General features: G+C 54.4%; 1 protein-coding gene across 1 annotated transcript; it reads left to right on the top strand.

Annotated features, from left to right (window-relative positions):
* Positions 1-23,591: 23,591 nt before the first annotated feature.
* Positions 23,592-24,527, top strand: LOC138062760 (olfactory receptor 14A16-like). The gene has a single exon (XM_068921766.1). The coding sequence runs from the start codon at positions 23,592-23,594 to the stop codon at positions 24,525-24,527; it is 936 nt and encodes a 311-aa protein (XP_068777867.1).
* Positions 24,528-24,870: the final 343 nt, after the last annotated feature.

Below are 24,870 nucleotides of genomic sequence, written 5' to 3'. Positions count from 1 at the left end.
GAGAAAGTAAGGGGGAAAAAAAAAAAAAGAACAACATGTAGCCTTGATGCCAGATGCCATGGGAATGAGGAGGAGATTGCAGATGGGACAGTTACTGGTGCTGACAGTGTACCCATTGAAAGAGTTTCCTCAGGGCCTCCTTGAGCTCCTTGTTCCTCATGCTGTAGAGGAGGGGGTTCACTGCTGGAGGCACCACCGAGTACACAACAGCCACCACCAGATCCAGAGCTGGGGAGGACATGGAGGGGGGCTTCAGGTAAGGAAAAAATGAGGTGCTGAGGAACAGGGAGACCACGGCCAGGTGAGGGAGGCACATGGAGAAGGCTTTGTGCCTTCCCTGCTCAGAGGGCATCCTCAGCACAGCTCTGAAGATCTGCACGTAGGACAGCACAATGAAAATAAAACACCCAAAGAATAAACAGGCACTAACCACATTAAGCCCCACTTCCCGGAGGTAGGATTGTGAGCAGGAGAGCTTGAGGATCTGGGGAACCTCACAGAAGAAAAGGTCCAGGACATTGCCTTGGCAGAGAGGAATGGAAAGTGTGTTGGCAGTGTGCAGGAGAGCATTGAGAAAACCACCGGCCCAGGCAGCTGCTGCCATCCTGACACAAGCTCTGGTGCACATGAGGGTCCCGTAGTGCAGGGGTCTGAAGATGGCAACGTAGCGGTCATAGGCCATGACTGTGAGGAGAGAATACTCGGCTGACAAAAAGAAGGCAACCAGGAAGACCTGGGCAGCACATCCTGCGTAGGAAATGGCCGTGGTGTCCCTCAGAGAATTGGCCATGGATTTGGGGACAGTGGTGGAGATGGAGGCCAGGTCGAGGAGGGCGAGGTGGAGGAGGAAGAAGTACATGGGGGTGTGGAGGTGGTGGTCGCAGGCTACAGCTGTGATGATGAGTCCGTTGGCCAGGAGGGCAGCCAGGTAGATGCCCAGGAAGAGCGAGAAGTGCAAGAGCTGCAGCTCCCGTGTGTCTGCAAAAGTCAGGAGGAGGAACTCATTGAGGAAGCTGCTGTTGGACATTTTGCTTCCTCTGGGACAAGGGGACCTTCCAAAGAGGAAAAGACATGGACAAGTCAGGAGAGACCCTCTCTGGACAAAATTCTTTCCCTCTCACACAGATACGCCAACCCACACACACACACACACACACACACACACGCACACACACACACACACACACACACGCACGCTTTTCACCTTCTCAGCAGCACCTTTGTTCCACTCCCTGTCCAGAGCTCCACTTTGTGCTGGCTGAGTGTGCCATGAGGAGCAGGGACCTCTGCCCGAGGCCTCCAGAGGCATCAGTCCTGCTCTAATGTAGAAGGACTTTTCAGCATCTTCACACCCAAATCGGAGGCATTTTGTCCAGCAAAGCAACAGCTTCAATTTGGGGTGGGGGGCAGGGGAGGGGGGCTTGCTTGTTGGTCTGCTCTGCAGGGAAGGAATATGCACCCTCTACACTGCTCTCAGAGTGAAGACAATTGAGTCGTGAGAGGCCAAAGCTCTCCCAGTGCCCTACGACAGAGCCAGCACACTGGTCTCCCCAGCAGTCCCAGTCCCAGATGCCTTGCGCGTGCACCTCTCTCAGCCACAGGACAATCTCAGCCACATCATACCCTGAAAGGAAAGTGGCCTGTGCTGACAGTGGTGTCCACTTGCACAGCGCACATCTCCAAACTCTCCTCCCTTTCTCAGCTCACATGTTCTGAGAGTGATGGAGAGGGTGTGACATCGCGCATGGCTCTGATGATCAGAAGAAGGACTCGGTGATGTGGCTCTGACACAGAGGGAGGTCTCAACAGTCAGCTTGTAGCCAAAGACACACAGGGCTTATTTCAGCTGCCCACACACAGCCACCGCCAGCAGCAGTTCCAGTTCCTTAGCACCGCTGCGGCTTCTGCATGGGACATTCAGCTATTACACATGTCCTCCAGAAGAGCTGTGCCCTTCTCGAGGGCAGCACATAGCCAAGCAGCACAGTCCCGGGAAGGGTCAAGGGTCTTAAAGTTGGAGGTGTCCTTAAGGGACAGTCAGCTCATTCCCCAGCCCCACACACTCTGCTCCTTTGAGCCCCGAAGGCAACAAGGAGACTTCCTCCTCTCACTCCATCTGCAGAGACAGCTCTGCAGCAGGAGAGTTTGTTTTAGAGTCTGCAGCTGCAAATGTCATCCCCAGAAAGCCCCCGAGCAAGAACAAGAGCGGCCCGGACAGGGGGAGAAGCAAGGAGCAACACCTTGATGCTTCTGCCTAGGGTGGCAAAGAGAGAAAGAGTGAGGGACACTGAGCAAGGTCTTGCCCTAACCCAGCTGTGCACACCACCTCCCAGATGGAGACATCACAGGGCAGTTGTCCTCAGTCCCTCGATCACGGTTTAGGAAATGGGCATATGGCAGGAGAGCTGCTCCTCTCCTCTTCTGGGGCTCTGGGTGCTGAAAAAGCAATTAGGGTGCTAGATCCCTTGGCCTGGAGGGCAGAGGGCTCTGCTGGGTGGCAGGGGACAGATGCAGGGGGGTTGCGGAGGGGAAAGCATGTGCACTGCCGGGGCTGGCAGAGCATTTCCTGCACCCCAACCTCGCATGAGGTTTCAGGTAGCAGTTTCCTCTCCCTCTCGGATCATTTCTCTGCTGCTTGGAGGTGTCCTTGCTGGGAGCTGTTCCTCTGTCCCCACACAGACCCCATCCCACCTGCTGTGATCCTAGCTCTGCCCTACAGAAACCTCCAAGCAGCAGGAAGCTGCCCAGCAGCATCTCCCTGTGTGCAGGAGCTAAACAGCAGACCAGAAGATCTCCCATGAGACTGGCAAGGTGGTGCCTGTAGGCTGAGGGGTGGTGAAGGCACTTGCTGAGCTTCCTTGCAGGTGTTGTCACCCTTCAGTGTGATGGTGAAGAGGCTCAGCCCTGGGATTACACCTCCCAGCAAACGGCTGGGAAGATGTCTCCCACAAGGAGCTCTCCTCTCTCCTCCCACTCCACACTGCCTTCCACTTCTCTCTGCCTTCTCGCAGCTCCTCTCAGCAGCAGCAGGCAGTGCCCACAGCCCTGCTGCTCTTGGCAGAGGAGCTGCTCCTGCACACAGCTGGGCACATGGGCACTGCTGCCACGGTGCCACCAGCTCCCTCTGTCCCAGGAGCCTGGCCCCACTCAGGAGCAGGGACACAGCTGCAGGCGTGACTTCCTCTGCCCCTCGGGCTCCCTCGAGATTGTCCTGGGGCTCCAAGGCTGACAGCTCCTGAGCGGCAGCACGGTCCCCTCTGGGAAATGCTCTTGCAAGTGTGCTCATCACCTCCAGTCCCTCTCTGGGCTGTGGAGGGAGACTGATTTCAGCAGTGTGCTTGATCCCATCAGGGGACAGAGGTGGAGAGAGGGGGACATGTTCCTCTCTCTCAAGCCCTATTCCTGTCCCCATACCAGGCAGCAGACCTGGGCAGGGACAGGGACAGGGAGAGGGAGAGGGAGGGGGTCATTTCCCCTGCACAGGGCAGGGATTCAGAGGAGGAAATGCAGGTGGTTCATGTCAGCTTGGCAGGCCTTGGGCAGCAGGGGGATTCAGCTCCCTCCCAGGCAGCCCACAACCCCCTAGCAGGTGGGATCCCTCTGGCCTCAGCTCAGCTGTGCCCAAAACAAAACAGGTGCCTGCATGCAAGCCCTTGTCTGAGCTGCCACCATGAGCAATAGGGGTGGAGAGGGGAGTCAGCAGCTCACACCCACAGCCCTGGTGACGGCTGAGCTTCCAGGCTTGGTCCAAGTCCTGTGTCTGTGTGTGTGCCAGCTGTGATGGAGCAATTCTGAGACACCCACATCCTGCCTGAGCCTCAGCTGTGGGCCAGAGGGGTGGTGGGGTGAATTCCCTTGGCCATCTGAAACTACACCAAATATTTTCAGTGTCTGAACCTTCCTTAGCCATGTGTTTCTATGGAGTCCACAGAGCTGTTCAGCTGACCAAAAGGAGGAGTTCACCAGAAGGACAGCCAGCTCACTCTCCAGGCTCCACCAGCTGTATATACTGCAGCTCAAGTCACTACCAAGCTAAGACACAGGCTCATCCCGGCTTTGCAGACACTTCCATTAATTCAGGGCTCTCATTTTCAGGCAATAAAAAAGAGCCTCTAGCACCATGCCAGGTGCCTGGGGTGCCCAGTAGGAACCGCAAGTGGCTGATGCATACCACACAGGACCTCCAGGGAAGCCATGGGCTGGTGGAGGGTGTTTGGGGCTGACCCCACAGAGTCTCTCAAAGGGGTTTGGGGCCTGCATGCCAGCAACTGAACACCAACACCATGGCATGGAGGGAAGGTCCTTCCCAGCTACAGCCAGGGGTGCTGCAGGACTGGGAGGCACATCACACCAGAGTCTCCACTCAGGTCTCTGCACTCTCCAACCCTCCTAGCTCTTCTCCCCCTGAAACTCTTCTCACCCCCTCACATGATATGAACAGGGACTGGGCTAAGGATGTCCTCGGGATGTCTGGATCAAAGGCTGCCCAGGCCTAGGGACTTTCTCAGTGGCACCTTGTCCTTCCTGGAGATTGGTTCACCTCTTTTACAGGCCCCAAGGTGGTGCAGAATCAGCTCAGGCAGAAAACCCCTCTCCTGCCATTCCTGCACAGCCCAGCACTGGTTCTCCCTGGCCTTGGGCACTGCAGGGTTTGCCCTCTCAGGGGGAACCTCCTTTCACCAGCACATTGCCACCTGCTTTTTACGCCAGCATCTCTCTGCTCTGAAGTGGGACCATCGCACACGTGGTGTTCTTGGCCCTTGGTAACAGGTTTCACCATGGCCAGTTGGACTTTAACATTTCTAGAATAATTGAGATGTGGTAGGGTCAGTCACAGTACTGGAGAGCCCCGAGGGTGGGGTACAAGCTCTTCAGGACAGATCAACAGGGAAGATGAGGAAGGAGGATGCCCTTTGTGTGAAGAGGCAGCTTGGATGGGTGGAGCTCTTCCACAGAAGGGGCAAGGGTTTGGGTGAGAGCTTGTGGGTGAGCCTCAGAGTCAGGGTGACATCGCAATGGGAGCTACAGACCACCCAATGAAGGTGAGGAGGTGGATGCAGTCTCCTTGAAGCAACATGAGAAAGTCTGCGGATCACAGGCCCTGGTTCTTATCAGAGGGACTTTACTCTCCCAGACATTAATAAGAAGGGCAAACAGTCCTGGAAGGCATCAGGGACAGCTTCTTAGCACATCCACACGACAGGCCAATACTCATGATGCTTTTCTGTAGCTGGACATTTCCAACAGGGAGGAACGGACCAGGGATGGGATGCTCAATGTCAGACTTTCCTGTCGTGACCTAGAAGAAGTAAAGTTCCAGACCCTGAGGGGAGTCAGGAAGGATAGGACCGACTCACAGACCATTAACTTCAGAGGAGCAGACTTTGGCCTGTTCAGGGGAGTGGTGGAAGATCCCATGGGAGGCAGCTCTGAAGGGTCCAGGAGCTCAGGAAAGGCAGCAGGTCTTTGAGGACAGCACCTGGCAAGCACAAGGATGCTCCATCCCAATACTCAGTAAAACTAATAGATGCCTCGAGAGAGTGGCTGGGCTGCACTGGGAAGTCAGGACTGAACTCCAGGGCAATCAGGCAGCATACTGGAAGCAGAAGGAGGGAGAGGCTGCAATGGAGGAATTCAGAAATATTGTCCAGCGAAGCAGGGGTGGTGTTAGGGAAGCCAAAGCTCCCTGAGGGTAGACACTTGAAGGGGACATCAAAGGCATGAAGAAGAGCTGCTACTGCTTCAGGGTCAATAAAAGAGTAAAAAGGAAAATGTTGGCTCACTGCTGGATCAGGCAGAGGAAAACAACCAACAGTGAGTGATGACGAAGCGAGGGATGACTTGCAAGAACTCAACCCATATAAGTCTGCAGGACTGGGTGGGCTGCATCTGAGGACATTGAGAGAGCTGGCCACTCTCACAACAAGACTGCTGTGTGTCACCTTTGAAAGGCTGTGGAGATCAGGGGAGGTCCCAATGAGCTGAAGAAGGCATATGCTGTGCCCATCGTCAAAAAAGGCCACAAGGACAAATCAGGGAGCTGCAGGCCATTCAGCCACACTTTGGTGAGGAGTGTGTCATGGAATGAGTCCTCTGGCATCACATTTCTGGGCACAGGAAGAATGTAATGGGGAACAGTCCACATGGATTTACTGGACGAGTCCTGATCAACTTGATTACCTTCTGTGATAAAAGGCCTGTCCTTGTGGGGGAGAGGAGAGTAGTGGATGTCATTTACCACAGTTTTAGCAAGGGGTTTGACATCATTGTCTCACACTAGATGGTTGAGGGCTGCCATCCAGATGGACCCCTGCAGGAAGGAGGAATGGGTTGCCAGGAAGTTTATGGAATTCACAAATGGAACAAATGCCAGGTCCTGCACCTGGGGTAGACAAACACCCTGCAGTGATCTGGGCTGGGGAGTGGCCAACTGGCAGCAGCTCTGCAGAGAAAGACCTGGGAGTCTTTGTGGGCAGCAAAGTGAGCGAGAGCCAGCAGCACGCCCTGGCATCAACGGAGGCCACAGTGTCCTGGGCTGCCTGAACAAGAGCACAGCTGGGAAATTGAGGGAAGGGATTATCCCCCTCTACTCAACACCTGTTAGAGCACATCCAGATACTACAGCCATTTGGGGTCCTGTGTAGAAGAACACTGTTGGTCACATGGAGTGAGTTTGGTGGCACACCCCCAAGGAGCCCAGGCACCAGAACACTTGTCCTGTGAGGAGTGGCTGAGGGAATGGGCCTTGTTCAGCCTGGAGAAGGGAAGGCCTTGGTGAGAATTCACAGCAGCTTCCCAACTCAAGGTTACCACCAATAAAAAAACAGGCTTTTTGTAGAGATTCATGGCAGGAGAATGAGAGGCAATGGTTATAAGCTGACACAAGTGCAGTTAAAAGTGGATATATGGAAGAAAAGTCACTGAGGTTAACAAAGCATTTGAAGGGTCCAGGGAGGTTACGGACTCTCTCTTCTTTCAGGACTCTGTTGGACAAAGTTCTGAGAATTCAGTGTTGACCCTGACTGAAGCAGGAGGTTGGACTAGAAACCTCCCAACGTGCCTTCCAACCTGAATGCTTTGCTGATTCTGTCATCTCTGGCCATAGCCACTGCAGTTCTTGCAGTCCTGAATTCCTTTGCTGCATGTGACTTAGCACCAAACATGGCCTCCCCAGAGGCAGCCCCTCCCAGTGGGGTGAGGTTGCCTCTTAGGCCTGGAAGGTTTTAAATTCCAAGTTTTATTCTGAGTGACTGCTTGTCCAGTATGGGCCCTCCTCACAGCCCACCACACCTGGACATTAGTACACGATGTGAAATGAGTGTGACACACGTAAACAGACATGGCATGAGGGTGATTGCACTCTAATGTGCCTAAGGTCCTAAAGTGGATCCAGTAAAGTCCAGAAAGATTGGAGGAGCCTTTTACTTCCTAGGCACCCCTAGGTAATGGTGACTTTGTCACCAGGGGAGGCTGAGGGAGCTGGGTTTGTTCAGCCTGGAGAACAGAAGGCTTTGTGCAGACCTAATCACAGCCTCCCCATACCTTCCAGGATGTCACCAAGAAGATGGAGTCAGGCTCTTCACCATTGTTCATAATGGGAGGATGAGGCCCCAACAGGCATGAGCTGAAACAAGAGAGCTTCAGGCTGAGGTAAGCAGAAACTTGATGGGGTTGGGGGCCTGAAGGCCACAGCCTGTATGGAGAGGCAGAGGGACCTCGACTTCTTCAGCCTGGTGAAGTGTCAAAAACAAATGGAATATAGTAGTAGCCTGGGACTGCTTGAAGGGAGGTTTCTGAGGGGATGGAGCTTTTGTTGGTATTAGGAAAGAGCATGAAAAGGGGAAAGGGCCACAAACTGCATCTTGAGAGGTACAGCCTGGACTTCAGGAAAAAGACATGTCACTTGAAGGGTAGTGCTGTGGTGCAACAGGTCACCCAGAGGCTTCTGAGATCAGCCCCTGGCTTTGTGTTTCAACGAGCAGCCAGCAAGGACAGAGAGACCTCAGTAAATATGGAGAGATCCCAGGGAGAGAGCAAGGGGAGGAAGCTTGTTGGGTGTCTACAGGCTGCAGGGAAACAAGTACAGGCATGGGACAGTGTAGGACAGCCTGTGGTGGAGACGGCTGAGGGCACTGCCATGGCTGAAATGCTCCAACAGAACCGAGGTCTCTGGCCTCCTGGCTATGGTTGTGTCTCTGCCACCACCAAGTACGAGAAGCAGTTTCCTTATCTCACTGGGCCTTACTGCCACCTTGTTCACAGGGAACGAGACATGCAATATCACTGTCCTCTGTTCGGCATTGTACACTCTCACCCTCACACTGACCCCCCCCAGAAGAGCCTAAGAAACGTGAGGGAAATCATCACCCTTCCCAGGGGATGGGTGTCAGGGCCTGGTTGCTCTGCTTGAGAACACACATCAAGGCTGACTTGGCATCCCAGAGGCACCTGCACATTGCCTTTAGCCTGCCTGCAATCAGGGCCTCCAGCTTTGTGTTCTCATCAGCCCCCTGGGAAGGCTTTGTCAGTAATGGCCCTCAGGGGGACTCGTTAACACTCCAAGAAACTTGAGATTTACTTCTCCCTTCAACTTCTGGAGAGGTTTCTTCAGCCTCCTCTCAGCATCCAAGGTTCATGGGCTCAGCACCAAATACCTCCGAGGGGTCATTAAATTGAAAACCCCCTAAGCAGCCATGTCTCTTTCCATAATGTTCTTCAGTTCTGCTGTGGCTAATTGGCAAGTTTTCAGGAGGGCATTGAAAAGAGAAGGATTTCAAGGAGCACCTGAGAGATGTCTGCTTTTCAAGCTTTCTTTAGTCTTCAGGTTTCAGGGGAAGTGATACCCACCTTCTCCAATTCACACTGACCCACAGGGTCCCTTGATGAAGCCTGGACATGCAGGAAAAGCAGTAGTTTGGATAGGAGACATGTATGGACAACCTTCCTCCCCACCTCCCCAGCCCTGACACTGGGGACTTCCCTCACTCGGCTTAACATCTAGCCTTTCCCCACTCAAGCCTGTAGCTGAATGTTACAGCTCCTGGGCACCAATTCCCACCTGCTTTCCTTAGAAAATTAGCTGCAAACAGAAACAGAAGGATGTGTCTCAATTCGGATCAAACCAAGATAAACATGATGTAGTGTCCTAAGAAATACAATAGAATCCTTAAGTGTATGTCAAGGGCAAGAAGCCTCCAGGGAGGTCCATAGTCTGCACAAGGAACAACCTTCCTTGACATGTTCTTGACAAACAGATAGGCAAGGCTAGATAGAAACAGAGTGAAGGAGTTGGTTGAAGAGACAATGAGACTGCTGAAAGACGAAGGCAAGCTTCCGACTCCCTGAAGCTCAGAGCAGCGACTAGGGAGTTGAGAGGTGCCTGAATGATACAGAGGAAGGGGAGGAGGAAAACTGGGAAACTATGGGAAGGGCATAAGCCCAGCTCGTCTGATGCAAAGTTGACCTCAGAAGTGATCAATGTAGGCAGGACATGTGGAAACATGTGGGAGATGACTGAGATGACATCCACAGCCTAATACACCGAGCAGTGGAAACACGATGTTGAGGGCAGATCGGTATTTCTTCTCCTGCGATTAATACCCTTCCTGAAGATTTCCACTCTTTCATCATACAAAATTATTGACATTAGAATCGGTCAATCATTTCAGCTTAGAAAAGCATGTTCATAGTTTTGAAATGTTGAAAGCAACTTTTCACCTTTCCAGGCAGAGCTCAGGTGTGTAACCACAAGCACCCAATGGCACTTAGAGAGGCCGCAAGATGTCCATGACACACACATATACAAACAGACAAACACACAAACACACAAAATCCCCCCTAAAAGACCACTAAATTGAAAAAGAAATCAAGAAAGAAAATAAGGACACAACAAAAATTTAAAGCTGGAAAGTATAACAAAACATTTCCTTGCTTCCAATCTTTTTCTTTCTGGTTTCATTTTTCATGCCATTTTCCAAACATTTCTGTTATAAGCAGGCCTACACCATTAACAAAGATCTTTTTGTGTCTCACACAGAGCCCAGTCCTCAGAAAACCACGCCCTGACACCAGCTGTCCGTGCCACCCCTCACTCTTTGCACAGAGTGGGTCACCCTCTGACATGCCGAGCTCTCTCACCTGATAGAGGAAAGCAGGCTGACCAGCTTCAAGAAAACGCTGTATTCTTGGAAGGCCACATCTGCACAAATCTCCACATACCTGTGTCACAGTGACATCCTACAGGTGTCCCAATGAGTCTAGCCACACTCCCTTCTCCTTCCCTGCACGGTCAGTGAAGTGCGACCCCATCTGAGGGGACAACAGGGCTGAGACTGATCTCACCCCATGCCTGACCCCTCCAGGGCAGATGTCTCTGCCTAACCCAGGTGTCTGCCCTTCCCTTTCTAGTCATGGGAACTCAGTGACCCCAGGGCATCTCAGGCAGCAGCAGCCTCCATATGTGGGCAAAGGAGTAAAGGCCTGAATCAAAATGTGTAGCTGTAACTTGAAACCTATCCAAAAAATTACTCTGTGCCCAAACTGGCACACAGCCATTTCCAGAAGGTCAAGTATGTTTTACCAGTTCTAATGAATCTTGTCTTTCTTTCTTTCTTTTTAGCAGCACCAAGTGCATGCAGTGCAGTGTTTCCTCCTTCTAGTGGAGTATAGATATTTGTGACCAGTTATTCAGCCCAATACCTTTTCTACCAACCCTCTGAATGCAGAAGCTTTGTTCTGAGCAACTACTTTATTTAGAAGGAGCTATTTCCTCTGCCTTCTTCTGCCTCCCTGTCCTTTCTGCTTCCTCTCACTGTTCTGTCTTTCCAGAGCTCTTCAGGGAATGATTTACTGAATCTCAGCACTTAGGGTGGACGAGACCTCTGGACATCATCTAATACCACCCCCGACTCACTCAGAGAGAGCAGGTTGCTCAGAGGCTTGCCCCCGTTGCACCTAGTCCACAAGCACACGGAGAGTGTGCTCCACCCTAATGTCCAGGATGTTAACAAAGACATTAAACAGTGCTGCCTCATACGTTGATCTCTGCAGGATGCTGCATGTAACCAGCCACCAGTTGGACCTTGTGCCACTGATCACAGCATTTTGGCCCAGTGGTCCAGCCCATTTTCCACCTGCCTTAGGGTCCATTTGTGCAGTGCTTTGGACTGGCTCGTCACCATCTCTAGGGCAAAGTTCTGTGCACTCTGGCCACCCTTTTGCACATAGCACATCTCCACCTCCTCACTGTCCCAGCCTGCCTTCCCCAGGAGCCCATTTTCATCTTGCCATGTGAGCTGCCCACCACATGTGTGTGTAATCCCATGGGGACAGGGGAGAGGGAGGTGCCAGTAAAGGGGCGATGGCTGGGAGAGAGGAGGAGAAGTGGAAGGGGGAAGGCAGAGGTCAGAAGAGGGGAGTGGAACAGGAAGGCAGAGGTGACACAGCTGTGGTGTTGATAGTGAGGTCGCTTCCTTTACAGGATGGGGAGAGGCAGGCAAAGGGGACATGGCTGCAGCGTTGACTGTGAGGTCCCACCCATGTGCCTGCTACTGGCCCATCACTTTCAGAGACAGGAGTGACCTGACTTTCCACTTTACGGCCATGTGCCTCCTACCATCCAAGGAGCTTCTGAGAAACAATGGCTCTCACCACAATGTCCCCACCTGTTAGACTTTTGGCCTACCAGCTGACCCTTTACTGGTAACCTCACAGTCCTCTTCCAAGACCACCTGCCTGCAGTGAGCCTTTCAGCCATGTGCCTGCTGCTATCCAAACAGGTACTCAGGCAGGAACGTCATCACAATCAGCATCCAAACCATCGGCCTGCAAGTGGCCTATCAGGTACTAAGGCAGAAGGAATCGCACAAGCACCTCCTCTGCTCGAGAAGCAGTGGTTGCCCTATCACCTGCAGAGACAGAAGTGACCTCACAACCAAAATCCAAGCCATGTGCCTGCTGCTGGCCTATCAGGTACTGAGACACAAGTCACCTCACAAACAGTTTCCCACCCGCAAGCTTCTTCCTGGCCCATCACCTACAGACACAGAAGGGACCACACAGTCACCTGCATGGGCCTGTGCCTCCTAAGGGCCTGCAAGCTTCTGAGACACAATTACGTCCTAAAAACTGGCCATGACATAACCTGTTTGTGCTGCCATTCAGAGAGATTGTGACAGGCTGCAGACATGGGCAGAGAGGAACGTCAGGGAGGTCCACAAAAGGAAATGCAATGTCTTGCACCAGGACACTCTGGGTGCTGACCAGATGGAAAGCAGCTTGGCCGAGAAGGGCTGCCTTGGGGAGAGCGCTGGCAGCAGGGTGAGGGCTCTGGGCCTGCAGGCTCTGTGTCAGCAGAAGGTGGGCCTGCTAGCTAGTCTGCTACTCATCAGATACTGGCCCATCAGATGGTGAAGAAGAAATAATCTCACAATCACCTTCCAAGCTCTGTGCCACCTGCTGGCCTTTCCCCTTCCTCAGGGACATGATGATCCAGCTATGGGGGTCTCTTCTCTCTCTCTCCCTAGCAGAAAGGAGACACATTGGGATTGAGTCAGCTTTCCAGCTGGAGATCCTGGCAAGAGCTCCTGAAACTGCAGGCCTCAGTGACCAGCTCAGTGACACTCTGCCAAATGTGCTCACTTGGACACCTGAAGGGTCAGCTCCCAAATGACCCCCTTAGGGCAGAGAGGAGCATGTGGAAAGGGGAGGAACCTAATTCTGAGGCGGTTATTTGCATCAAACAACTCCAGCTTGGCACGCTGATTCTCATCTCAGACCCAGGAAGTGTTTCCTGCTGACTTGCAGGAAAGTGCCTGAGCATCAGCTGATGTTTCTCTGAGTCCAAAAGCAATGGGCTCATTTCCTTAGTCTTCAGGACAGAAAGTAAGCTCTGGGCAGCTCAGATTCCTACTCACTGCTCACTTCTACTTTCTGAAGAAATACTTGGTCTTTGGAAGTTTCCCTTATTTGGCCCATTTGAAAAGCTAAGGATTGTGGCACTGCCACTGGAAAGAGCACCTCTGAGCGCTCCACTGTGGAGAGACCATTTCCATGTGAACTGTGTGGGTGGAAGAAGTCCCACATGATCTGAACTGCTCTCTGTGACCTCCTGCTGGATGTCCGTCTCTGGATGTCTGGTTTCAGAGCCCAGGGCAGGGTGCAGGGTGCAAGGTGCAGCAGAGAGCCCCAAAGCAGCAAGGCCATCGGTAGGAAAAAAATCAAGACCCTCTCCCCCGACCTGCCATATTTCACTGGATTGGAGGGGGGTTGATTGAATAGTTAATTAAGGGCTAATTGAAGGATACTACTGCAATATAAGGAAAGAGTTTCTAGGATCCTGCCACATCACAGGAAAACAGTGCCTACCTTTGTACATAATTGGTGCAGTAGCCCCACGTAGCCTTTGCTGCTAGGGGAGAGAGGCAACTGCTTACGCCTCTAGCGTAAAATAAAACTTGTTGGACAGATGTCAGAGGTGTTAATTTCAAGAATCTCCAGCAAGGAACCCTTTCTGAAAGATGACCTCTTCCACTCCAAATACTCTCAGCTGCATATTTATATGTATCTCACAGTCTGTGTGGGATATCTGGCTGCAGAGCCTGGCAAGAGCGGAGGAAACTCCAGGCCTGAGGCTGAGTGGGTGGAAGGCAGCCGGCTGCCAGCGTGCCTGGCTCACGCCACCAGGGCAGCCGGGGCCCCAGCAGCCAAGGCACCTGCTCACCTCGCAGCGCTCCCCACCTCCCCAGCCTCATGGCACTCACCACGCACACCACTGCTCTCTCCACACGTCTCCTCCCGCACCCAGAACCAACACTCTGGGGCCACTACCTTTCCCCACCACAGGGGACCTGGCCACTGTGACACACCACACCCGGTCCCTCGCCTCACAGAGGGTTGACAGTCAATGTGCACCTCTGTAGCAGGGACACAGAATCACAGAATCACAGAATCGTTTAGGTTGGAAGGGACCTCTGGAGATCATCTAGTCCAACCTCCCTGCTCAAGCAGGGACCTCTAGAGCATATTTCCAAGGATCACATCCAGACGGGGTTTGAATAGGGCACATGACCAGAAATGGCAGCAGCTAGGAGACCCTCAAGTACCCCAAAGCAAACCAGGGCTACCTCTCCAGCACTCCACTCACTTCTAGTCCTCCAAGTGCTTGCAACAGGCACTTTCTCTGAACAACCAGTCACAACCCCAGAGCCTGCTCCCTTCCCACCTCCACGAAGCATAGAGCAAGTGCTCTCCCAGGAGGCGCATCACGCCAGCTCTTGCCTCTCTCTTGTGCCTCACGTGCCCTCAAGGCCCTCACCCAACAGGCCTCCCTACTGAGGGGCCCTTTGGGGCTTCAAGGAAGGAGGACAAAACTCTTTGGCAACACTCACCCTTTCTCGGGCCACGCTCAGAGAGCTCACCAATGACCACATGGCAGCACACGGACACACTCAGCAGCACGGACAGGGCCAGTGCACCAGCCTTAGACAAGCACACTTCCAACCAGGGAAACGGCACAAGGCTTCCGCTGCTCTCCAGCATTTGCCTTGCCCTGCCTCAGCAAGGCCGGGGATTTCTCTGCCAAGCAAAGCCTCGAGCCAAGCCAGCAGCTTTCAGCAGTGCGAGTGCCACATGGAAAAGCCAGCGCAGGCTCTGCCTCCAGGGTCCCCCCTGGCACGGCCCAGGCAGAGCCCGAGAGCACCAGCTAAGCCACCCACTGAAGGAGCTGGGCGTGTGGCAGAGCCAAGCTGGTTTGTCCTCACGTCTGGTGCCAGGAGCTCTCCTCCAAACCAGCACCAGGCAGCAGCCTGCAGCAAGGACCACTTCCCTCTCTTCTCTTAGCAAGCACTTGACCCCCTAGTGCTCCACTCTTTGGCCCCTGCATTGCTCAGGCCTGCAAGGACACGACCCCATCACGGCGTCAGCAGGGAGCAGTCCGAAAAACAAGAGTGGTCACAATGCAAAGGCTCTAGGACTCTCCCCACCTCCCAAAAAAGGAGTGGCAACTCTCCAAGCGCTCAGGGAGAAAACACCAAGGGGAAAGGGCTTCCAGCGCTCAGCGTGCACAATGCCTGCCCACAAGCCGGCAGGATGCTGGGAGGACGCCTGTGCTCACCACCACTCCCTTGGCTCCAGAGACTCGCAGCAATGCCCCTAGAGCTCCGTGGGGCTCCTCACACCCACCCAAACCTCAGGCCAACACCACCACCTTCCCCGCGTCAGCACCTCACCACACCACACCTCGCACACTCATGCCTGCCCAAGGGGGCTCTCTCGCTGCCCTGCTGCAGCACACAAAGCTCACACTGCAGCAGGACGGTGCAGGAACTTGCCGAGACGGCAGCTGGAAGGAAGAGAGGCCGGGGCTGCGCATCCCTTGCAGGCCACCCTTGCCTTGCCTTCCCTCCTCCAAGGCACTCCTTGTCCAGGGAGATTGGGCACAGGGAGCCATCAGCCACCCTTCAGAGTCCTCTCCCAAGAACACACCTGCCCCTCTCCCAAGAACACCTCTCCACAAGGCCTTCACTCCTCCAAACACCTTCCAGCATGCTAATGCCCAGCCGGGAAGGAGCACCTCCCACGACCTCCTGCTCCTTCAGCCAACACTGCTGCAAGACCAAAGCTCTCCCCACAAAAAGCAACCGAGAGGAAAGGAGGACAAAGCATGCCTCGTACAGCTCTCAGAGCAAGGGGAAGCGCTCCCTGCACTTTCGGGTGGGTGCTGGCTGCAGAGCCTGGCAAGAGCGGAGGAAACTCAAGGCCTGAAGCTGAGCGGGCAGAAGGCAGCCGGCTGCCAGCGTGCCTGGCTCATGGGGCCACCAGGGCAGCCGGGGCCCCAGCAGACAAGGCACCTGCTCACCTCGCAGCGCTCCCCACCTCCCCAGCCTCATGGCACTGCCCATGCACAGCACTGCTCTCTCCACACGTCTCCTCCCGCACCCACAACCAACACCCTGGGGCCACCGCCTCTCCCCACCACACGCCACCCAACTTCTGGCACACACCTCACCCCCACCCTGAGCCTCACACACGGTGGACAGCCAGCACGCCCCTCTGCAGCAGGCACACACAGGACACACCACCACACAGGGCAGCGGCCACGCCACCACCCCCCCCCCCCAAATGCCCCAAATCACACCCAGGACAACTCTCCAGCCCTTCTGTTTCCTTCTAGTCCTCCAAGAGGCAGCAACAAGCACTTCCTCTGAACATCCACTCCCACCTCTGCTCCTGCTCCCTTCCCACCTCCACCAATCCAAGGGCAGAAAGAGCATTCCCATCTTGCAGACAAATCTCGGCCAAACCACACTGTACCGCCCAGCGCAGCTGCTTGGGGCCGGCCAGCACATCTGGATTGCAGGACAGCTCCCCTGGGGCCCAGGCACCTCTGTCCTATGGTCCTAACCCCGTGGCAGCTCCTGGAGGAGAGCAGCCCCACACGGCCAGGGCCAGCATGGGAACACACCTACACACCCACTCACTCCCACTCCTGCTCTCCTGCTTTGCTCCCGCCCCACTTATAAGTGTCTTTAACCCACATGCTGGACTGTGATGGGCTGACAGAGACATCCGGCAACCCAACACAACCCTCTTCCTCTTGTCAGCCTGTAGCAGGGCAGCACTGGGGGCGATGCCATGGCAACATTGCAGACACATGACCCAGCAGGCAGCTCCTTCCTCCCACCATCGTTGGTGGTGGGTCTGGTGCCATGCTGAGGGCTGTTACAAGGGGAAGGTTTCATGTCCTCTGTGGGCATTTCCAGCAGGCTCTTGAGATGCCCCTGGGATCTGGTGGACATTGCAGCCTCTGGGAGCCAGGACCCCTTTCCTGCCAGAGCCAGACCCCAAGGGGGGACCCACTTCCAGGGAAACTTGGGCCTGAATTTCCTCCCACCCTACCAGGAGGGGATGGAGCCAGCCCCACAGGAGCCTCGGGGCTCAGGACAGCCCCAGCCCCAGGACCCAGCACTCCTGCCTGCCCCATTGTGCCCTGAGGCAGAGGGGACCCTCCAGCAGGGCTCTTGTGGCCGCCCCCAGCCCTGTCCAGACACCCCCACAGCCCAGGTCCCACAACTGTTTTTGCATTTCACAGTCTCTGTGCGACACCTCAGGAAGGAGCTCCTGAATCCCTTACCCTTGGTGGAGAGCTGCAGGAGCACTGGAAAACAAGTACCTGTGGTCTGGGCTAATGTTCTTGGTCCAGCAGTCTCCATCTCGTTTGGCCCCTTTCCTTCGGCTCGCCTCTCCCTCCAGGGAAAAAGGACTCGCTTCCTCTCTCATCACCCACAATTCCTCTCCAATGTGTCCCTGCTCTTGTGCCTGTTGGTGAGGAGCCCCAGTGCAGCCCCACTGCCTCCTGGCCTCCCTCCTTGCTGGGGAGCAGCTCTGAAGGGCAGCAGTGGGGAGTGTGTGAGCTGTGCCCTGGCCTTGCAGGGAAGTGAGGGCTCTCCCATGGCACCGGGGAGAGACCTCTCTGTGATGCGGCACATCCCCCTGTGACCTCAGCCCGTGTCATCTCTGGGCTCAGTAGGTCACCGCCATGGAGATGGCACAGCCAGGGAGAGAGCAGAGAGATTTCCCTCCATGTTCTGCAAAGCAATCACCTGCCCTCCCCACAGTTAGTTTCCAAAACTGGCTGATAACTCCTTCAGGAACATGACCAGATGGTGACAAAGGCTGTGAAAAATCTAAGATGGGGCATGGGAGAGGTCACTTCTGTGCCCCTGCACCAACCAGGCAGACCTGTGTGGGAAGCTGGGGTTTGGGGCTATGTTAGGGGTTTGCCACTTGTTAGAGATGGGATAAAAATCATGTGAGGTAAAACAGCACAAAGGGTGGCCATGGGCTGCGATGCTTTGGTGAGCCTGGTGAGACTGGTTTCTCCTGTGGGTCACTCTTCTTGTCAAAGGAGGATGTAGGACAGGATGGCACAGGACGCAGCCTTCCTCCTTCAGGCACCAAAGCAGGCTCTTTGTTTTGAAAAGGCCTCAGCAAGGTTTCTCAGTCTGTGGTGCTTAGGAGAGAGATGAGATGCCAGAAAAGAGCAACTAGGCCCTTAACACGCATCATCCAGAGGACTTTACGTGGGACCCTGGTGCTTCCCATGTTCCATAACCATGGGCAAGGCTGGGGAGCAAATTTGGGGCAGTGTTCTCATTTCCCATGAATGTTACCCAGGCTGAGCCTGGGGAAAGCCATTTCCCATCTCTGGAGCTCAGCTTGTCCTTGGGCTTTTCAGCATCATCTCAGGGCAGGGATTCTCCCCTGGCTAGAGTCCCTGGCAGCCTGCATCCCCCCCCAGCACCCTGGCTTTCCCAGGGGGTTGGGGGGACTGTACAGCACCTAGTGCCCTGGATCTCCCACAGTTTTGCTCCTGGGCTTCTCAGCACGTGCCCACACACTGCAGGGCTGCTGTCCAGGCTCCGGTGCACAGCCTGGAAGGCAGTGCAATGCCTCAGGACCTGCACCTTGGCTCATTCAGAAGTGTGTGAGGTGACCAGCTCCCAGCTGTGCAGCTGCTGGAGTTTGACAACATCCCTACAACCAGCCTTCCTTGTCTCTGAGTACTCTCAGGGTGACTCTTGCAGAAGGGAGGCTCCATCCCCCTTGAAGTCTGTCAGAGAGGTGGCTTTCCAAGTCCCTGCCAAAAGAAAGCCAGATCACAGAGAACAGAGGCAGCAAACAGAGGCAGCAGTTTGTGCAGCAGTGTGTGGGCTCTGCTTAGAACTTCTGAGGAACTTGTTGGAAGTTGTAGGGGGAGAGGGCTTTCTGGGGACCCCGAGGAACTCGAGGGTGATTGCTGCAAGCAGGCAAGGAGAGCTAGGCAAGGACAACTACAGGAGGCCTTAACTTCTCCTGGGAGCAGCTCTAGTTAGGTGGAGCTGCCGCTAAGGAGCTCTGTTGGTTGCCCCTGAGGAGAGGGAGTTGGGGCCTTTGCTCCTTGATTCGGGTGGGTCAAGCACCCTGTGAGTCAGTGCTAGGCAGAGGCCTGTAGAAGAGCCAGGCCTAGAGTGCAGCTCCTGGAGTGTAGTGAAGAGAGGCCGCAGTCTGCACAGCAGGGGGCAAGAAGGCACCTTTGTTTCCAATCCTAGTAGTGTATGCTTGCTCAGATATGGTCATGTCATGCTGGAGAGGACATTCCCCAGTAGCTGCTGGAGTCGCTGCCTCAGCTGTGTCAGAAGCTTGGACGCAGAGAGACCCTCTGCCAGCAGACGCAGCTCTACAGGGGTGAGGGTGCAGGGGGTGCTTGGGGCCTCTTGGTGAGGCCTGGGCTGGCAGTCAGCTCTCCTGCAGCAGGTGGGCTGTTGTGGACGAGTTGTGTCATCAGGGGAAGTTCCACCTGAATCTGAGGGAAACCTTCTTGCCTGTGAGAGTGACAGAGCCCTGGAAGAGGTTGCCCAGAGAGGCTGTGGAGTCTCCTTGCCTGGAGAGATTCAAAACCCACCTGGACACGATGCTGTGCAATGTGCCCTTCCCGCACAGGGCCTCCTCCTCCTCCTCATCTTCCCTGGTGGTGTTTCCTGAAGACCTTGTACTCTGCCATTGAAAGACTCCAGTCATGCAAGTGACCCCACCCCATCTCAGTTATTCCAAGCATGTGGCAGTGCTGGGACAGCTTGGGCATCTCTGTTTGCTCCTGGCTGTGCCCCAGGCTGCATATGTCTGCATATATGTGGAGTTCAGCACCTCAGCTGTGGCGTGGACAGAAGATTTGTCACAGGGAAACATGTTCCCAAGGACCTTCTGTAGGCAAAGGCTTTGACTGCAAGGGGTGACATGCTGGCACGGATAGCAGGTGGCCACTGTGACGGTGAAAGGAGGTTCCCAGTAAGAACAAAAGACCAGCAGTGTCCAAGGCCAGGGAGAAACAGAGCTAGGCTGTGCAGGAATGGCAGGAGAGGGATTAGCAGCCTGAGCTGCCTCTGCCGCACCTTGGGGCCCTGTGACAGAGGTGAAGCGATCTCCAGGAAGGAGAAGGTGCCAGTGAAGAAGTCCCTGGGCCTGGTCAGCCTGTGATCCAGCCACCCTGAGGACATCACTAGCCCAGTGGCTGTTCATATCATGTGGAAGGGTGAGAAGAGGTTCAGGGGCAGGAGAGCCAGAAGGGTTGGAGAGTGCAGACACTAGAGTGGAGACCTCGAGGTGATGTGCCTCCCATTTATGCAGCATTCTTGAATGCAGGCAGGATTGAATTGGCCTAAGGGTCGTGGTGGGATTCCATTGTCTGGACACAGGTAGGAAACCGAAGGTGCCCTGGGGCACTTGTGCAGCAAGCACTGAAAAGGGGCCATGACTTTTCTGTAGGTGCCATGGTGTATGTGCTGGAAGCATGCAGTTGTGCTGCACACCCCAGGCATCCGACATGGTCCTTGCAGCCTATTTCTAGGTCATGAAATCAAGTGTCTGCACTGAATGACATGAGCTGTTGGTAACACTGGGATCTGGATATGTCTCATCTTCCTCGTGAGTGGGTGCCTAGCAGTATTAAGCATCTGGGATCATTTCAGATGGCCAAGGAAATTCCACAGGTGGCCCCCACCTGATGCTCCAGAAGGATGCGGGTCTCAGAGTGGCTCCATCAGAGCAAGCAGACACTGGCACATGCCTTGGACCACCTCTGTCTCTTCCAATGTCCCCAGGTGTTGGTGTGTGAGCAACTGACTCCCACTCTCCATCTGCAGGGATTACAGCGGGAGCTTAGACAAGGAGCTCGCATGCAGACATCTCTGTTGGACACACTTCAGGTTGGGCAAGGGGAATCCCAAGTCCTATATGCTTGTGGAGTTCAGGGGAGGGATCTGAATGCCACTCCAGTCCACAGGGCTACTAAACTGACATGAGATGCCCAGATGGACTCATCTGAATGAAAACCTGAACCATGGGGTAATGAACTCCCTTCTTGCCCCTCTCTAGGAGTCCTGCCTAGGCAAGAGGCAGGAAGAGGGGCTTCCAGAGTGAGATGTTTCCCACTCTAGCAGGTGACCTTCCTCTGATGAGCTATATTGTAATGCTGGAATCAGTCTTCCTTCAGTGTTCAGAGAGGGACCACTGGTGATTATTTTGGTCTACTTCAGGGAACATTTCCCAGGAGGAGGGAGCCCGAGGGACAGAGAACTTCTGCCTTTAATTGGGCCACTCTTGCTGAAGGGGTCCCGGCTCGTGAGACGGAAGGAAGTCCTGGCAACATGGCAGCAGTGCCCATGTGCCCCGCTGTGTGCAGGAGCAGCTCCTCTGCCAAGAGCAGCAGGGCTGTGGGCACTGCCTGCTGCTGCTGACGGGAGCTGAGAGAAGGCAGAGAGAAGTGAAAGGCAGTGTGGAGTGGGAGGACGGCTGACAGTTCACTGTAGAAGAGATCTTCCCAGCCCTTGACACAGTAAGTCTCTGTCTGAAGGAGAATGCTACTGAGGCTCCTGGATGGGGTCCTCTGAACCCAGCTCACCCCATGACAAGCTTTTTAAAGATCACTCTCGCGGCTTTTCCAGTGTACGGGAGGAGGAGATGCTTTAGAGCAGAGATTCCCTGGCACACCGTCACAGGGACAGGGCATCCTGCTACCCTCTTCCAGGGATGGCTGCAGGGCTGTAACGGTGGGACATGCACACAGGTCTGTCCCAGGGCTGTGATTCAGAGCAGTGTCCCTGCCCTGCAGACAAAGGTGAAAAACCAGGCTGTTTGAAATGGAAGGAGCTTTCCTTCCAGGACTTTCTGTTTCCTGATTTGGGCAGGGAGAAAAAAGGAAAGAGTTTTCTGGTTTGGAAGGACCTGGGACTCACAAACCTTCACCCTCAGAGATCAGGAGGTCTGTGACAAAGCTCAGCAAACACTCTTCAACCGCATCTCAACCTCCAGCAGCACCAGCATCACCTTTATGGGCTTCCTCAGGATTTATATGACCTGCTCCTGAGGACCTGCAAGCACAGAGATGCCCCTGCCCAAGTCCCAGACCTGGACGTTTTCTGTAGGGCAGAACTGAGCCCACAGAGGGTGGGATGGGGACGATGAGCACTGAGAGGGAAAAGGTGTTGGGAAAGAGAAGGCTCCCAGCAGGGATAGCTGCAGACAGCAGAGATGGGCAGGGAATGAGAGGGAACTGCTAGCAGAATCATCATGGGAGGATGGATTTTGGGCAAGTCATGGTCAGGCCCTCCAATACAAACACCTTCCTCTGAGCATGCTGCCTGTGTCTCCTTTCCCACCCAGCAGAGCCTCAGCCCTGACAGCCATGGAGTCCAGGGCATGAGCTGCCTCCTCTGCAGCCAGACCTCCAGCAGAGGAGAGGGGCCTCTCTCCTGCCACAGGTTCTTTTTGTGCTGCTGGACAAAGAGCCTGAGAGCACCTGCCTTGCAGTGTTGTCCTTTGTGAGGCAGCATGGCCAGGTGGGCAAGGTGAAGGCTTTTGTGAGTGCCCGTCTGTCTCTCTCTCCTTGCCTCCCTCGGCAGCAGGATCCTGGTGCTGCCCCTTGTTTCCCCTCCTCTCCATGCTGCTCCTCTTCTTGCTCTTGGGCTCTTTGTGGGGGGGGGGGGGTGGGTTTCAGGTGCACCTCAGACAGCAATGCTGGAAGCTGTGCAACAGAGGGGTGTGCATGGCAGGGTTGGAGGGTTCCAGCCTCCTCCTGACCTGTGGAGCTCCAGGAAATGCGGTCCGTGGGACTGGGAAATGAGCTGGCTCTCCCTGAAGGAGAGCCCGTCTTCAGTCCTAACAGTCCTTTGTTTCCCTGTGGTGTCCTGCCAGGCTGCGAGCTGCCCTCTCGAAAGGCACCGCTGTCTCTCAGCTTCTCCCTGATAGCTGACAGACCTATCAAGAAGGTTCAGGGAGGCAGAGAGTATGGAGAAGGAGGTGGGAGGCTGTAGATGGGCAGCTGCAAAGAGCCCTGAGTGTTGTTGTCTAGAAGGGGAGTGTGGAGAGCTGCCTGAGGTGCCTGGAGAAAGGGTGAGGAGTTTGGAGATCTGCCCTTTGAAAGTGCACTGCTCTGCTCTCAGCAGGGGCTGGTTTCTTTTAAGGGTAACATCATCCTGCAGCTGAAAGAGCACAGGATAGCTGAGAAGACGGCTAATGGATGGATGAGATGTCCTCACTCTGTATAAAATGATAGTGGATGCTTTCCTCCCAGGACTCACAGCAGAAATGCCAAGGATTTCTACCTTGAAAGAACATTTCCTAGGTGTGACAGGGACATCTCAAAGAAAATGAACAATATTAAAAAAAATCCCAGTACTCACTATTGTAACTCTCATCCTTTTGAATGGGGAGTGAAGCTACACGATGAGTGGATTTCATTTGACAGAAATTGTGAATGTTAGAGCTGTTCATCCCCATTCCCATGTCTGCCTTGCTGTACAGCAGCACGGACTCCTCCAGAGCCCATGGACAGAGGGCAAAGGTCCCTGCTTCTCACGACACACTCTGCCAGCCTAAAGCAGAGCTCAAGGGAAGGAGCTGCACAGATATCCTCCCAATAAAGGAGAGAGGCAATGTGATGTTTTTAATGAGAAATGGAATATTTTATTTATTTAATTGTTTATTTTGAAAAGTTTGTTCTAGCTTCTCACTATCTTTTTCTCCCTTGGACAGTTCTGCATGCCCAGGTTAAGGAAATGTTCAATGGCAGCTCCTTCAATCAGTTCCTCCTTGTGGTGTTTGCAGACACACGGGAGCTGCAGCTCTTGCACTTCGCACTCTTCCTGGGCACCTACCTGGCTGCCCTCCTGGCCAACGGCCTCATCATCACCGCCGTAGCCTGCCACCACCGCCTCCACACCCCCATGTACTTCTTCCTCCTCAACCTCGCCCTCCTCGACCTTGGCACCATCTCCACCACTGTCCCCAAATCCATGGCCAACTCCCTGAGGGACACCAGGACCATTTCCTACTCGGGATGTGCTGCCCAGGTCTTTTCTCTTGCCATTTTCATTTCAGCTGAGTATTCTCTCCTCACTGTCATGGCCTACGACCGCTTTGTTGCCATCTGCAGACCCCTGCACTATGGGACCCTCCTGGGCACCACAGCTTGTGTCAGGATGGCAGCAGCTGCCTGGGCCACTGGTTTTCTCTGTGCTCTCCTGCACACTGCCAACACCTTTTCCATACCTCTCTGCCAAGGCAATGACGTGGACCAGTTCTTCTGTGAGATTCCCCAGATCCTCAAGCTCTCCTGCTCACAATCCTACCTCCGGGAAGTTGGGCTTCTTGCGTTTAATGCCTGTTTAATATTTGGGTGTTTCGTTTTCATTGTGCTGTCCTACGTGCAGATCTTCACAGCTGTGCTGAGGATGCCCTCTGAGCAGGGAAGGCACAAAGCCTTCTCCATGTGCCTCCCTCACCTGGCCGTGGTCTTCCTCTTTGTCAGCACCTCATTTTTTGCCTGCCTGAAGCCCCCCTCCATCTCCTCCCCAGCTCTGGATGTGGTGCTGGCTGTTCTGTACTCGGTGGTGCCTCCAGCAGTGAACCCCCTCCTCTACAGCATGAGGAACAAGGAGCTCAAGGATGCCCTGAGAAAACTGGTTACACAGGTGCAACGTAAGCACCAATAACTTTCCCATGTGCGTCCACTCATCATTCCCAGGGCATTTGGCATCAAGGCTCTGTGTGGTGCATTTATTTCTTTCTTACTTTTCTCTGATACTTTCTTGTAAACTGTGAAGAAGTTTTGGTTCATGTCACTTCTCAGGAATCTCTCATTTGAATCTGACCCAGGCACTGTGTTGAAGCAGGAAGCCAGGCTTCCTCCTTCAACCTCAGAGCCCCCTAGTCTGAGCTCCCTCGGAGGTCCCCAGTACAATCAGGGGAGTTTCCCTTTGCAGGGTCTCTTTTGGCACTGACACCAAGGGAGTTCAGGGGCACAGAGTCAGGCTCCGATGAGTACAGGCGGGGTGA

Source organism: Struthio camelus, chromosome 29 (assembly GCF_040807025.1).
Source record: "Struthio camelus isolate bStrCam1 chromosome 29, bStrCam1.hap1, whole genome shotgun sequence".
NCBI classification, from domain to species: domain Eukaryota; kingdom Metazoa; phylum Chordata; class Aves; order Struthioniformes; family Struthionidae; genus Struthio; species Struthio camelus.
Note: the sequence above shows the minus strand (reverse complement) of the source record. Positions and strands in the feature narration are given on the sequence as shown.

What these genes read in the sequence shown, in the direction of transcription:
- LOC138062760 (XM_068921766.1), top strand. Translation starts at nt 23,592, where the DNA reads ATGTTCAATGGCAGCTCCTTCAATCAGTTCCTCCTTGTGGTGTTTGCA.